Genomic DNA, 17,122 nt, shown 5'->3' on the forward strand with positions numbered 1-17,122 from the left:
AGGTCCGGCAGCATTTCTGGAGAACATGGTTAGGTAACTTTAAGATCGAAACCCTTCTTCAGACTGATTGTAAGGGAGGGGGGGGGGGGGGGGGGGGGGGAAGAAGCTTGAAAAAGAGGGAAGCAGGACAAAGCGTGGCTGGTGATCGGTCGGCACAGGCGAGGGGTATTTTGACAGGCAGATGTTTGGAACAAAGGGCTGAGATAATAATAGGTGTGCGAGAGATGTCAATTGTGAAGCCAGGTAGCGGGGGGGGGGGGGGGGGGAGGCGTAGGCGGCAGCGGGGAGAAATAGGTGGGAGTCCAGGTGGGGCCGAGATGGAGGGGCCGCAGGGATTAATTGGAGGTAAATTAAAATGAGAGAATTCAGCATTCATATAAAGGTGTAAATTACCCCAGTGGAATGTGAGATGCTGTTCCTCCACTTTGCTTGTTGCCTTACTCTGGCAATGGAGGAGACCCTGGGCAGAAAGTTCAGTGTGGAAATGGGAAAGGGAGTTAAAATGGCTAGCACATAGAAGATCCAGTAGGCCTGGGCTGCCCCAAGTGCAAGTGTTCAGTGAAATGGTCGCTGAGTCTATGCTTTGCCTTGTCGATCTATGTGAGCACACTGGTGTAGCGGTAGAGCTGCTGTCTCACAGCGCCAGAGACCCGGGTTCGATCCTGACTATGGGTGCTGCCTGAGTGGAGTTTGTTGCTCCGGGTGCTCTGGTTTCCTCCCACGTTCCAAAGACATTCAGGTTTATAGGTTGACACAAAATGCTGGAGTAACTGAGGGACAGGCAGCATCTCTGGAGAGTAGGAATGAGGTGACTTTTCGGGTCGAGACCCTTCTCCATTCCTTCTCTCCAGAGATGCTGCCTGTCCTGCTCAGTTACTCCAGCATTTTGTGTCTATCTTTGGTTTAAACCAGCTTCTGCACTTCCTTCCTACAGGTTTGTAGGTTAATTGGCCTCTAAATTGTCCCTCGTGCGTAGGATGTGAAAGTGGGATAATATAGAACTAGTGTACGGGTGACCACTGGTCGGTGTGGACACGGCGGGTCTGCTTCTACACAGTATCTCTCCAAGCTGAAACTAATCTATGACTTGGATATTGTCAGACAAACTGATGAGAAGAATTCCCTGTGTTGTTCTATGCACTTGTTAATCTCTGTCCTATTAAAGAGATCAAATGGCACAGACACTGCTCGCATGGTATTTCAAGTAAAAATAAAGTTGAATTGTTTTGTCAGTACTGATGTGTCTACTGAAGATAAAGCTTTATGTTGGCAGAATTTGTGAGATTTTATCTGAACTGCATTGGCTGAAGAGCAAATGAGTCAAAGTCTAACAAGTGGTTACGCAGCAATTTTCTTTTTACAAAGACGTTTAATCTTAAATGAATTTCATGCCTTGGAAACTAAAGTAAATACCAGAGTTAATTAGTGTAGCTTTTTTGAGTGTGTTTTTGAGAAACTTTTGAGCGTTCCTTTTTCCTGTGTGTAAACTTTGAGCCTATCTGGGGAGCATCGGTGCAGAGAGTTGGAACTTTTCCATGATATATGATAGTGTTTCTCTATTAAATGTTCACTAGTCTGGCATAGCCAAGTTAAGATTGCAGGGTAAAGACCTACATGTTTAACCCCAGGTAATATATGGCAACTTAGAAGATGCCAACTCCCTCCCTCCCCACCCTAACCCCATCTATTCTGTGGTTGGTTGAGTTCACTCGTCTCTGAGTTAGACGTTTGTGCGTTTGGATTCCACTCCAGAATATTAAGTAAAAATGTGGATTATTGATGCCGATCGACTGTATAATTGGGTTATGGAAATTAGTCCTTGAGGTATTTATAAATTGCTTTTCAAAAATTTGACAAACAAAAGATTTGCGAAATAAAATTGACTCAATGAATTGGCGTTGAAGTAAATAAATCAAAACAAACCTGATCATTTCTCAACCTGTATTTCTTGACTCATGCTCAGGTGACTTGGACACGTGTTACGGATTATTGTATGTGTCCCGTTTTCGAGGAACGCAATCCCCCTGCAATGTGGGATCACCTGTAAACGACTGGTAAAAGGGAAATGCTAACCTGGGCCAGTGACTACTTTATCTCAAAAGGAACTGCAGATGCTAGTGTATACCGAAGATAGACACAAAGTGTCAGGCAGCATCTCTGGAGAAAAGGGATGGGTGACATTTCAGGTTGGGACTCTTCTTCAGACTGAAAGTAGGGGGGAAGGAACTCGAGGTAAGAAGGACAGAACAAAGGAGGTCTGACAACAGAAGACCAAGGAAGGGTGGAGCCCATGATGGCCCATTGTTGGCTGGGGAAGAGGTGATAACAAAGGGATACAAGGATACCACAGTGAGACTAGTAGGATGACGAAGGGGTGTGAGAGAGGGAAGGCAGGGGTTAAAATTAGAGAAATTCTGAAAATTAGAGAAATCAACGTTGATGTTCATTTGACATGTTGATGTTTGTGTCAATCTCCCGTGACTACTTTATGTCAATAGTGACAAGGTGAGAAATTCCTTGACACTATTTTGAAGTGTAGTAGTATTAGCTTCATTGACTTGACCAGAATAGCCAGTTAACAACCCTTTTTCTAAAAAAAAGCTGCTGTTTGTGGAAGCTTGCATTCTGCAGATTCATGTGGTTCTTGCATTCCATTAGGACTGCAATTACGAAATACTACTTTGGTTGTAAAGCTCTTTGGAAAGAATTGAGGTTGAGAAATGTATTTTTTTGTTAATCCAAAACTTTTATGTCAGTTTCATAATTCTGCAACTAATCTTATAATAATAATAATAATAATGCATTACATTTATATAGCGCTTTTCATACACTCAAAGACGCTTTACAGGATTTAAAGAACATAGGGAAGTGAATAAATAGATAAATAAGTAAACGAACAGAGAAAGGAGACAGAAGGTGAGGTGACCTTCAGTGGTTGAAGGCAGTACTGAACAGGTGAGACTTCAGTACTTGGCATTGCAAGGACTTGGGTTGCAAGATTAAAAAAATCTCGGAGATCTTTTATGTGGGTGGGAACAGTTTGCAGGTGGATCGTTTGTATGGGAACAAGAACAGTCTACATTGAGAGTCAGGAGTGGTTCCAAGACAAGGTACCTAATAAAATTGGGAGTTTCATAATCTGCCTTGTTCGACCACAGGTTCAATTGAGTCACTGCATTTGCTACAGAATATCTTCCCTGCTTCCAGTGCCCTCTTCTTGTATTTATCCCTCATAATGATTTGAAAGCTAGAATAAAAGACGTAGGCATCTGCTCTACGCTATCCATGTAATCTTTAGGTAAACAAATTTAAAATGTAGCCAATACAAATGTACTGGTTTGAGCCTGTCACAGCTGTGGGCTGATGATGAGGTCACTTATCAATGGGCATCTGCCGTTTAGCTTGACGCACATAGACCAGTCTGCCTGGGTGACCTGAGCATATCTATGACATAAGCACGTTAATCATCTATCCTGGCTTTTGATTGACTTAATAGATGACGATATTTGAACTACTTCTGAACTTTAGAACTTTGTTCAGCAGGCAAATGCAAGAATCAGTTTTGCTTTGAAAGACATTACCTGACCAGGCTGTGAGATAAGTGACTCGTGAATCACCTATTTTGTTGAATTGAATTATTTGGCTAATGTATTCGAGAGCTCCTTGCTCTATTCAACCAAACCCCAGTGCCTTCAGTTATACAGGGACCTGGACCTGGAGTATAGCGTACAGTTTTGGTCTCCTTATCCAACAATAGGAACACTTGTCACAAAGGGGGTGCTGTGAAGATTCATTCGACTGGTTCCAGGGATGATGATTTGTCACACAATATGGGATTGTTGACGGGCTCTCTTGGGTTTAAAATCAAGTTTAGAAGAATGAGAGATCTCATTGCAACCTACAGAATTCTGACAGGACCACACACTGATTACAAGGAGGATGTTTCAGGGATCGCTGTCTTACAGCAAGAAATAGACCATTTAGGAACGAGATGTGGTTCACACAGGGAGCATTAATTTTTTTATCGATTTCTCAGTGCCAGACGGTCATGGTTGATCATTGAGTTCATTCAAAACAGAGCGCATTAGATTAAACAAGAAACTGCAGATGATTACTTACTAAAAAAGGCACAAACTGTTGGAATAGCTCAGCAGGTCAGGCAGCAACTCTGGAGAACATGGATAGGTGATGTTTCAGGTCAGGACTCTTCCTCAGACTGATAGCACAATAGGTTCTGAGTATAAAAGGAATCGGGGATTTAGGGGCAGTTCAGAAAACTGTTGCTGAAATGGAGATCAGCCATGATTCTGATGAATAGCAGAGCAGGCTGAAGGGCCAAATGACTCGCACCTAGCTTTTGTGTTATACAAAATTGACAGAGAGGAATAGACAGCCTGATCCCCAAGTTGTGGGAGTAAATTTAAATTTAGTTTATTGTCACGTGTAGAGAGGTACAGTGAAAAGCTTTTGTTGCGTGCTAACCAGTCAGCGGAAAGACAATACACGATTACCATTGAGCCATCCACCGAGCATTAGACTGAAAACTTTACGTTAAATTGACATGTTATTTTCAGTCCCAGGCAAGTTGGTTCTGTGTGGCAGGAGTGAAGGGCTCAATCCTTCATTAAAGCTTTTGTGAGACGATGTTATTTAGTAGGTTGCGGGAACATTGCTTTGAAATTATTATTTTTGCTCTACTCTGGGTTTTGTTGGAGATTTATCAGAAATAAGTCCAGCAGATGTCGAGTGAAAATCAAGTGGTGATCTTGAAAGCTGAGGTACTTTCTGATTTTGACAGGTTAGAATCTGTGGTACATTGGAGAAATGGTTCAGGAAATTGTAAATCCGGCTGACGCAACTTCTGAAAAATGTAATCTAATTCCCACCTGACATTTTCCACTCCCGTTTCCTCCCTCAGAAATGTTTCCACATTTTCTGTATTTATTTTAGATTCCAGAAATCTTTTGAATTTTGACATAACATATTTATTAGTGCTTGCTTGTGCAGTGGGAAACAGTTGCAGAAAATTTAGGTAAAAGTTAGTTTACAAGTGTGCTAGATACTTTGATTAAAGTTTCAAACTGCTCTTCCTGCTGCAGGTCGTGGAGGGAGCAGTTTTAATTTAGCAGAATAGAGTCAAAGAGAGTTCAAGAGACATACAGCATGGAAACAGGCCCTTCGGCTCAATTTGTCCCATCTACACTAGTCCCACCTGCCTGCATTTGGCCCATATCCCTCTAATCCCTTTCCTATCCATGTATCTGTCCAAATGTCTTTTAAATGTTGCTAGAGTTTCTGCCTCAACTACCTCCTCATTCCATATGCCCACCACCCTGTGTGGAAAAAGTTGCCCCTCAGACTCTTATTAAATCTTTCTCCTCTTACCTTGAACCTCTGGGTCTTGATTCCCCCACTCTGGGTAAAAGACTACATCTACCCTATTTATTCCTCTCAATAGAAAATGTTGATGTTGAATATAGTGCCTTTCATGTGCTTTTTATGATTTTTTAAAACTGATATTTCAAAATTTCCTGGACATAAGTATTCTAACACCCGCCTGGCCAACTGTCTAATCTAAAACTCTGCTTTCTGAATCCTAATTTGTACCTTTCTTTCATTAAATGTGTGCTCACTGGCCTGTTTTGCCACTTCACTATGTTCCCTCTTCAACTCTATCATGCTGCAAGAGCTCTTTGTGCATTCTCAGTTTTCACTCCCATCTGAAGCATTAAGCTACTTAATTAACCTAGGTTACAAGCCCAGGAATTAAAACAGTCAATAAAACTTTGTTTTGGCCAAACTCTTTGGTTATCTGTTTTAACACATCCACATGCTACAATATCAAATTTCCTATGATATGATATGGTATGGCGGCACGGTAGCGCAGCGGTAGAGTTGCTGCTTTACAGCGAATGCAGCGCCGGAGACTCAGGTTCGATCCTGACTACGGGTGCTGCACTGTAAGGAGTTTGTACGTTCTCCCCGTGACCTGCGTGGGTTTACTCCGAGATCTTCGGTTTCCTCCCACACTCCAAAGACGTACAGGTATGTAGGTTAATTGGCTGGGTAAATGTAAAAAAAAAAAAAATTGTCCCTAGTGGGTGTAGGATAGTGTTAATGTACGGGGATCACTGGGCGTGCGGACTTGGAGGGCCGAAAAGGCCTGTTTCCGGCTGTATATATATGATATGATGATATGATATGATATGATTGCTGTTGTAGCGTGCACTGAAATGTTTTACTCTGTAACAGGCACTATATGTATGTTGATGGTATGGTTAACAGTAATTTTATTTTTCGTTTAGTTTTAAAGTTTTATGGGAGTAACCTATTTTGACATTGCCGACCAGGATGCAAAAAATGTAGTTTTGCAATGGATAGTTTTTGCATTACAGGAGTAAGCCAAGTGGTGCATTAGGCCTGTTTTACCATCTGTTGGTAAAGCCAGTCCTTTGTTGCCTTAATTCTTAAATTACAATTCCCATGTAAGTCTCTATGGGAACATTTCCTGAAAGTCCTCAAAGGAATTAGAACGTTAAAGTTAATGTGAGTCGTTAAAGATTTTAACTGGGAATCTTACGCTTAGATTCATTTTGTGATGCACTAAATATTAACTTTTCCCTTTTTTCTCTTAGTTTGTCAAAGCATAGATATTCGAAACAACATCACCCACCTGGAGCGGCTTAGGAACTGCACTGTCATCGAGGGGAATCTGCAGATCCTGTTAATGTTTGGCACAAAACCTGACAATTTCCGTGGCCTGAGCTTTCCAGAACTCACGATGATAACTGATTACTTACTCCTGTTTCGTGTCTACGGCCTAGAAAGCTTGAAGGACCTCTTCCCAAACTTGACTGTGATTCGTGGCACACGTCTCTTCTTCAACTATGCGCTGGTCATCTTCGAGATGCTGCACTTCAAAGAAATAGGCCTGTACAACTTAGTGAACATCACCCGGGGCGCTGTACGAATTGAAAAAAACCCAGAGCTTTGCTACCTGTCCACCCTTGACTGGTCAAAGATTCTCGACTCGGTGGAGGACAATTATATCAAGTCCAATAAGGATGACAGAGAGTGCGGTAATGTGTGCCCAGGCACGCTGAAAGGAAACATCAAATGTGCCCAGACCGTCTTCAACGATCAGTTTAACCACAGATGCTGGACGAGTGACCATTGCCAAAGAGGTAGGATTGCCTGAAAAGTTTAGGGTTATCGAGTGTTTTTTCTGGTCTGTGATTCATTGCGAATAGAAAATTATCTGAAAAGATAAGTTCAAATCTGTTGAGGTGTAATTCTTCCAGGGTACCATTCTGTCCTATGCAGATGCTGTTTTCCCTCAACCCCTTCATTCCAGCGAGTTGGACTACATTGACGATTGTTTAGTGAATGGTGCTCGTAACTCCTGAATTCAAAGCTTGTAGGTTCACTTCCTAACCAGAAATTGTACAACTTTGCTGTAACGTTCCCATTAAAATTAGACGTCGGTTAAAAGAAATACAAGCTTTATACTGAGCAGGAGCATCTGCCCCAATATTAATCTTTCAACCGTTACAAGAAAATTGATTATTTTATCATTACTTCATCGCTGTTTATGGAGAATTATTAAGCAAGCTTTATGGCTGCTGTATTTCTTCTGAAGTAGTGATGACCTGCGGTCGATGTTACTCGAGGTATTCTGAGTTGTGAAACACATGGTGTAAAAATCTCTTTATTTATAGATTTACTTATATTTGAAAATATATTGATTTGGATACCAGGGTCAGAATACAGATATCTTTCAGTGGTTGATGGTTTGAGTTAATTGTACTTGTACTGTATGGTGAATATTTGTTTGGAGGTGGACTTGTTGTGAAATGTTAATTTTGCATTAAGCGTCCACTCCGATCTTTTATTTCATCCTTTGCCTGCACAGTAGACAATAAATGTTCTTTGAATTTAGGATTTTGGCGTGAATTGCTCAATGGAATATGTTTGTTTCGTGTGGTTTGTGTGTCGTGGACTCGTGGTGCGGTTTTGTAGGAATTTACAGTACAGCAACCTTTGTTAACCATAAAATAAACATGACATTTGTGTTGGCAGGATTTGGGTTTTAAATTGAAGGTCTGTGGTATTAGAGCCTAAGAGATGCATAATATTAGTTAGCTAGAAGGAACTCATTAAATTTTATGCCATCTGAGGGCCAAGAAGTTATTTTTGACGTGGAGCTCCCACAGCAGAAAACAAGAACCTACTAATAAAGAGAGAGATGAGCATTTCATCTGGTGCTTTGGCAGTTTCTGTTGGGGGGCAGAAAGAACATCCATGCTCTTCAAATAATATCACACAGTCTTCAACATCCACCTACAAAAAGTGGAAGGAGTGTCCATGAATGGGTCGTTTGGTACTCGGCATTAATTGTAATTCCTCAGATACTCTTGAGATAAGACAGCATGATGGCGCAGCGGGAGAGTTGCTGCCTTACAGGGCTTACAGCACCGGAGACCCGGGTTCGATCCCGACGACAGATGCTGTCTGTACGGAGTTTTACGTTCTCATGCCCACGTGGGTTTTCTCCGATATCTTCGGTTTCCTCCCACACTCCAAAGACGTGCAGGTTTGTAGGTTAATTCGCATGGGTTTGTGTAAATTGTCCCCTAGTGTGCGTCGGCTTGTGTTAATGTGAGGGAATCGCTGTTTGGTGCGAACTCGGTGGGCCAAAGGGCCCATTTCCGCGCAGTGTCTCTAAACTAACCAGTTAATTAGTTCATGCCTACATGTAACAGTGTCTGGAGTAGTAATTGATGCTTTGACAATTGTTAGGCACACAGCATCTTCAACAAGAGAGTTTGACTTCACCCTTGACATTTGGGGATGTTACAATGACTTTGTCCCATACTTTCAACATTCTGAGGCCACCACTGACTAGAAACTAGTGGTCAATTGCATAAATGTTATGGTTGCTGGAGCGTGTATGGATGAAGGCAAGCTGGGCATTTTATGTATGTTACTACAAGATGTACCGCATTACATATGGGTGTTTGTGTAAATAAGGGTACCAAATTTGAAAGTTATTAAATCATAATGAAATACCACAGCATTAAAACTGGGCCTACCTATGATCCTTTCAAACTAATTTGTGAGCAAAATCGATCAAAATTTAATTCTTTCAAAGATTGAAAAAAAAGAGAAAAAAAACATATTCATAAGACATATAAGACATATGGGGCACTTACTGATTTCTAAGCTCCCTTACAAAATGTCGGGCCCCAATCCAGCAGGAGGCCCGTAGTTCACGCCAGGGTCATTATAATTATGTTGTTTGCATTTTTTTTTAAATCGCGCCGAGTGCAAAAAAAAATCCAACATAGCGCTATAAATCACATTGACAACGGGAGGGACTACAGAATGACATCGCTAAAATACGTGAGCAAACTAGATATTGATTTCATGATTTTAAGTTCTATTCTTTATTAAGTAGTTCAATGGAAAGCCTAAACACCAAATATAAACAATAAAAAAATAAACAATAAATATAAAAATGGTTATTCTGCTTTTAATTCACACATTTCACACGTGACCAAATGGACTTGCGTTCTGCTGCAAAGCTTTGGGGCATCAGAAAACTATCTTATCGGGTGATAAATGATAAAAAATCATAAGCATAATCAGGATTTGGCTTATGTAATAATAATAATAATAATAATGCATTTTATTTATATAGCGCTTTTCATATACTCAAAGACGCTTTACAGAGATTTTGAGAACAAACATTTTGAGATGTAGAGTTATTTAATTGCAAAATTAATGTAATCTTTCTGGTATAAATTAACCTAAGGGTTTGATGGAATCCTGTTTGAAAAATGTCACAAAAAAAGGCAAGAAAACACAGGAACATATCTGATATTTTTCTTTGTGAAAACAGATTTATTTTTGCTTCATCACATGGCTATACACCATGATCTATACGACTTAAAATACAGGATATGAAACAATGGGAATATTACATGAAAAACATGAAAATAACCTGCCAGTTTGGAGACCTTCAATTTCTCTACTGAGTGCTGTTTTTACGGAAACGCCCAGATCCAAGCTCTCAACCTCCACAATCAACAGGTTTGAATCCAGTAGGTCCATTTGCACATCACAATTCCCAAGATCACCTCTAATTCACACCCCATTTCTGACTTTGATATGGACGGGCATTTTTTAAAATTGTGGATGGGTATTGGAATTTTTTATCTGAAATCACTAAACAGGCCCTTCGGCCCACCTCATCCGCTCCGACCAGCAATCACCCCTGTATATTAGCACTATCCTACCCAATTCGACAATTTACAATTTTTATCGAAGCCAATTATTCTACAAACCTGTATGTCGTTTGAGTGTGGGAGGAAACCGGAGCACCTGGAGAAAACTCATGCAGTCACATGGAGAACGTACAAACTCCATACAGACAGCGCCCTTAATCAGGATCAAACCTGGTCTCTGACGCTGTGAGGCAGTAACTCTACCACTGTGCTGCCGCAAGTCGCAACACTGTTTGACTCTGGTTAGACTGCTACTAGCTGAGAAAGCTGACTCTCTGTTGCAACGATATGAAAGAAGTATTGCTGATTACAACAATGCTGTTAGCTTTGAAATTAAATCCTGAGCTGCATAGAAGGAGCAGCGCAGCACACGGCTTAATCAGGGTCCAGATCTCAGCAGCATGAGTCCCCTAAACTGTGCACCAACTGTGTGGCAGGCAGTAGTGACAACTAAAGCACTAAAGTCCACGTTAAAAGCACTAAGTTTCATATGTCCATTGCCAATTTCCTGGGCATTTTATAAACATAGTTTTAAAAATACAGATATTTCACAAACTTACTGCATTCCATGTTGTGGCTGCTCTCAAGACTATAAAAAGTGGCATCTCCAGGGAACGGAGCCCTTGGGAGGAGGTAGGAAGGGATTATGCAGAAAGTCTCGCAAATGTCCGCCTGCAATGATTTATTTTTGTTGCTATTCGGGCACTCAAGTTTAAAAAAAAATTGTTGTTGATGTAATATTTGTGGAGGTGGAGATCTGGGACTGGCTGCCTCTTGCGTATCTTGTGGCCCTTGCAGTATTTGGACGGGTGGGAAGAGGAGGTGGAGATGGAAAAGAAATCCCCCAACCCCTATTCAGAAGCAGTTTAGTTTGTAACACTTTAGCTGTGATTGTAATCTGTTATTCTGTCAACAGTCCACGTGATTTCCTGCATATTTTTCAGTTGGTGAGGTTTATGTAATCGTATAATTATGTGTGCAACTGATGGGCTAAATTGTTTTAAGCCACGTATATAGCTTGTATAGTATATAATGCAAAGATTCATGGGGACAGGAAGGCTGCCTCAACAAAGGAAATTAAAGGCAGATTATCCATGTGCTATCAATTACTGTAGTGTTGCTTTATTTGATATTGGTAGTATTGAACGAGGAAATACTTGTAATAACAGCACACTAATAGTTTCAGAATAATTTCAGTTCTATTCAGGGTGGAGATTAGTCATGGAGGAGAAAACTTGCACATTTAAAAAATATCACTGAAATTCCTAGAATTCCTATCTTTCAAGCTGTAGTAGTGTCCCTTCCCACAGCCTCAGGATCCCATCCTGCACGTGAACTGTAACCATTGGGAAACGGACAAGGTGGCCAAGAGTGTAAGGTGATGTACTGCTAATCCATTGTGCATTGAATGTGAGCATTCGAAACCCATCCTCCTTCTGAACTGTAACCATCCCCTCTCTCTCTCTCTCTGTGTTCCTCTCCACCCTAGTTCTCTGACTAGTCTCACTGACCATCTGATTAATTTTACTGATTGTATGCCTCCTTGTCACCTTTCCCTCAGCTAACAATGAACCATTCTACATTTCCTTATCATCATCTACTTTGATCTGTCATTTCCATATCCTTCCATAACTCTAGACTCCCTCTCCCCTGACTCTGTCTAAAGAAGGGCCTCGACCCGAAATGTCACCCATTCCTTCTCTCCGGAGAGGCTGCATGTCCCGCTAGGTTGCTTTGGCATTTTGTGTCTATCTTAGGTGTAAACCAGCATCTGCAGTTTCTTCCTATTTCCACCCCATTGCAGTTCATTGTTTTGAGATGTAGCTTGAATGTCCTGCATCTGTCTGTGTAGAACACAATGGCCCAGCTGTTTAATTTGATGCATTTCGAGAGCTTTGGAGGGAGTGATGCTAGACTCTCAGCAATGCACATATTCGGGGGGTGGGTGGGCAAACAAATTCCATTGAAGGCCCAGGTGGGCTCTGAGATCTTTAGATCCTGGCTCCACGTTGGATTTGATTCCTGTGCATGACTGACTAATGGGAGTTCTCGTTCCATCGTGTGTGTCAGAAATAGATTGGGGCCTGGCTCTGGAGTTACACCATCTCTTGCTATCACAAGGTTGCTGCTTGCTGTGCTATAACCATAATTATTTAACGTAGAGGTTCTCAACACTGTGTGCATAATTCCCCCAGGCTTGACACCAAGTATTACAGATAATTTAATTAGAAAATTCACAGGGTAAGTTTAAAAAAAACCAATGCAGTATTCTGCAAACTTGCTCCCAAGTTTGGTTGCCATGTGTTCTTGGTGCAAGCAGTCTCTGCTTCTGATCTTGAGCACAGTTCATTTTATAGTTTTTTGTTAACCATTATTCTTATTTATTCACTATTCTTAAAGTCCCCAAGGAGAGAAATCTTTAATAAATAATTAAATGATGGTCAATTTATTAAGATTTCGATGTGTTATTATAAAATTCGCAACTTGGTTGCGGCTGGTTGAGATTTTGTAAATGTTGATGAGCTCTGAAGCACCAGCATCGAGTTTTGATAACAATTTAGTTCACGTCGTGTGTCTTTGTGCATGAGGCATTGGGATCTTATCGCTGTTGCTGTTCTTCCTCAGCAATATTTTAAGGCGATGGTTGTCAGGGATTGGGGTCTTTGACACCTTGGAACAATTGTTCATAACACTCACTGTTGCAAAGGAATAATTTTCCAGGTGTAGGATATTGTTGGTTCACAGCTGTTGGGTTCTTGATGACAAACCAGAAAAATCACCAATAAAATGTCTGAAGAAGGGTCCTGACCCGAAACCTTACCAATCCATGCTCTCCAGAGATGCTGCTTGACCACCTGATTTGCACCAGCACTTTGTGTCTTTTTTTTGTAAACCAACCAGTGTCTGCAGTTCCTTATTTATCCAATAAAATGTCTGTCACTGGGTGAACGGAACGCTGCATGGAAATGAAAGAAATAATTAAAATTTTTGTGTCTTATTTTGCACAGGAGAAGCATTGTGCTTTGAAATGCAGTAGTTATATAAGCAAATTGCCAGTCATTTTATTTACAGTTGTACTAAAGAATAATTACTACCACTGCTTGCTTAATATCATTCGTAATATTGAGCATGTGGGTGGATTGAATGACCAGCTGGTCTATTTTTGGTAACAGTAGCCATGGGGAGAATGTAAGCTAGTTCACAAGGGCAGCTCCAATTCACCCTTCCCTCTCCCTGTGACACTCCCCCCCCCCCCCCCCCGCTCCCCAACATCCCGCACATACACACATGCGCACACACGCAATCTCTCTTTGATTGGAATCTTCAATGCCACCAACTGTAGCCAGGAAGTAATGGTGTAACACTCACCCTGGTGACAGTGCAGTGTTTACCTTCAAATTTCAGCAGTGGTGTGGGTACAAGGAATATACTGGCCTTGGACGGAACACAGCATAGATTTTCCAGAAACCTGAAGCCCAAGGATTACAAGGCAGGGAGAGATTACACACAAGGAGATTACACATAATGGTGTAGAATAGATGAAAGGGTGTATGATTGAAAACTTTAAGTTAAGAAGAGGAACTGATTGACGGGTAGAGAAAAGTTGTTCTACCAATTACAGGATCAGCCACAGAATCGTTTATTTCTATTCCCATGTTTAATCAGACAGAATACTAACTTAGACACAAAATGCTGGAGTAACTCAGCGGGTTGGGCAGCATCTCTGGATGGATAGTTGGCGTTTCGGGTCAGAACCATTCTTACTGCAGGTCTGATTGCAGGTGGAAGCGGGGAAAAATACTAAAGTAGGCTCGAGGCAAATGCTGTTTTACAAAAAAAAAGACACCGAGTACCAGTTACTCAGCAGGTCAGGCAGCATCTCTGGAGAACATGGATTGGTGATGTTTTGGGCCGGGACCCTTCTTCAGACTAAAGTAAGCTAATAGGTGCTCGAATTTAGTTAATTTTTAAATGTGATTCTGGATTAAATCACTTGAGTCTTTTGATGGGAAACTAAAGATAAGTTTTCTTCGGTCTCTGTTGTACATACAGCCACAGAGTCGGTAAGGGGACCTCGGCCATTTAAACTAAATCTGCTTGCGGTGGACCACACTCTAAACAGCATGTTGGATTACATTAAAACACAACACAGCAAATCAAGTTTCAACAGAGAAGCAATGTTCCAAAGCAGTGGTTGTTGAATGAATGTTCAAAAGAAAGTGCTTTTAAGACCTTTGTTTTGAAGCATGTGGCAAAAATAGTTCTAACGACAGGGATCGGATGTTTGCGTCCACAATTTGCAGGAGCTAATTCTTTTTTTCTGGAATTTGTGCATACAAAGATAAATCAACTTCTATATATTTATGAGAGCTGAATTATTATATTTCATCTATCTCTATTGAACTAGGAATTCTGATGTTCTGTGGACCGTGACAGAACAATCAAGTTACTGATAATCCAGAAACAGGGGCTATTGATCTGAAGCCATAATACCAGGTAAAATAAATTTGGAATAAAAGTGAAATATCTATAGTGATAACTATCATACTATTTTTAGTTAAAAAAACCCATTGGCTAGTTATTCTGCCACCCTTGCACGTCTCCCAATTTATTCTTCCAATATCCATGGGGTCGAAGGAGAATATGGTTTTCAATCAAAAATAAGTCAGAGCGTTTGTTCAGTCAGTGACTGAATTATTTCGGATCTCTTTCTGTTCAGGTGCATTGTCACTCCACGGAAGAAGCTGCTTTGTCCATTGGTATAGAACGTTAACAACTATGGTTTAGTAGGTTAAGATACTTCTGAATCTGATGTTCGTGTGTTTGCACCTCACTCCAGGGACTTGGATCCATAAATTCAGACTTGATTCTCTGCAGGCCCTCATGTGATTGCGATATTAAATAAAGGACCTCTCTGACCATTGGCTAAACAGAGAAGGAATGGGTGACGTTTCGGGTCGAGACCCTTCTTCAGACTGAAGAAGGGACTCGACCCGAAACGTCACCCATTCCTTCTCTCCTAAGATGCTGCCTGACCTGCTGAGTTACTCCAGCATTTTGTGAATAAATACCTTCGATTTGTACCAGCATCTGCAGTTACTTTCTTATATTATATATTGGCTAAACAGATACCACTTGCAAGAAAATTAGGGGAGTTTTCCCTGGAATTTGAGGCAATATTTATCCCTCAATCATCAACGAGTTCCATGGTGCCTTTCAATAATTCAAAAGTACTTCAAGGTGCTTTGCAAGAGTGCTTTGACACCTACCGCAAAGGGAGGTACATTAAAAGATCGAGCTATGAATGAGAAGTAAATATTTGGAGGATCAGGATTGATGGAGTAGAAGTTACAGGTAATGGTGCAGGTATGTAAATGTTCTTTCTTTGATCGGAAGCCACTTAAACGTCCCAGGGAAATTGTGGATGTTAATGTCTGGGAAGGACCTATAATTATTATTTTTTTGTAATTTCCATACAATAGTTTGAAGCCCTACATGAGGGAAGTGACGATTTGGTGAGTGCAAACCCTTCATCACAAAAGATTATCACCTATTTGATGCCAATTGGGATGGATTTGTTGCAACAAAAGAAGCTAAGTCTTATCTCGAAAGATTGTCTCTTGTGTGTTTGCAGGTGTCTATTGGGATTTATGCAAACCTCACCTGCAATCTTGCCACCCAGGTTGCTCAGCAATGTGGCACAGATCTCCGAATGAGCTATTTCATTATTTTGGAATTGTACTTTCCCCTTGGCCTTGTGATACACTGTCAAACAGAACAGCTTCAGATTTTTAATCTTGGCATGGCTCTTTATAGTTCAGTGAAAATTGTTTGAAGACTTTCTTTACCACTGCCAGAAATTAATAATGATATGTTGCAAATAGCTTGAGGAAGTTTTCCTCCTGTTAAGTCTCCAGTTACGTTGCATTTCATGCTGGCCTTGATCATTGGGGACCTTCACACTTTCATGCTCCTCCCCACTCTTCCACACCGTTTCTCACAATTCTGTTGAAGAAAGGAGTTTTTGGGAAGTTGTAATTTAAGGATAGGAGATGGTTTGTAAAGCCTTGGGCGATGCTCTGACTTGAAAGAAGGCACTTTTTAGGGAAATAAGATATTAAAAAAGGTGGTTTGCATTTACTCGGTGTGTTTCCTTTACCTCATGATAATCAAAAGCATTTTCAGTCAATGAAATATTATTGCTGCTCTGATTTAGGAAATACTATCATGATATAAAGAAAATGGTGGTCAATTTGAGCACAGCATGTCCCCTCAAACTGCAATGTAAAGAGAACAAGAAGCCCATTCCTTCTCTCCTGAGATGCTGCCTGCCCCGCTGAGTTACTTCAGCATTTTGTGTCTACCTTCAAGAACAAGATAACTTGTGTTTTAGCAATTTTGATTGAAGTATATATAATGACAAGATTGCCAAATAATATTCTAAAAGTCTTTTTTTTTAATAACAGAATGAGATTTTTATGTCTACCTGAAAGACCTGTCAGGGCCCTTGTTTATTGTCTTAAAAACATGGTATCTTTTGAGCAATACTTCCTTAGAAATGGATTGGGACCCTGCTTCAGACTGGTGGAGTAGTGAGGAGAAAGCTGGAAAAGAAAGATGGTGTTTAGGAAGCCTGCCTAAAACTGTTGGGTGGGTACAGATGAGGAATGGGTGATTGGCAAATGGGTAAAGTAAGTGACAAAGGCTAGAGGTGAAAAGGAGACAAAACTGTTAGGGAAGAATAGGAGTGAAATATTAAATGAGAGGGAGGGATATGGGAAGAAAGGAAGGTAGAAGTAGAAGTTAGAATGGAAAGAGGGGGATAACAGGAAGAT

At 40.8% G+C, this 17,122-nt stretch overlaps 1 protein-coding gene across 2 annotated transcripts in view; it reads left to right on the forward strand.

Annotated features, from left to right (window-relative positions):
• LOC144607150 (insulin receptor-like) overlaps positions 1–17,122 on the forward strand; it is a 230,399-nt gene that overhangs the window by 27,519 nt on the left and 185,758 nt on the right. For both annotated transcript variants that reach the window (XM_078423787.1, XM_078423789.1), the window contains exon 2: positions 6,636–7,184. In XM_078423787.1, coding sequence (XP_078279913.1) covers positions 6,636–7,184 — 549 coding nt within the window. The remainder of the gene's footprint in view (positions 1–6,635; positions 7,185–17,122) is intronic.

This window comes from Rhinoraja longicauda, chromosome 28 (genome assembly GCF_053455715.1).
Source record: "Rhinoraja longicauda isolate Sanriku21f chromosome 28, sRhiLon1.1, whole genome shotgun sequence".
Taxonomy (NCBI): Eukaryota; Metazoa; Chordata; class Chondrichthyes; order Rajiformes; family Arhynchobatidae; genus Rhinoraja; species Rhinoraja longicauda.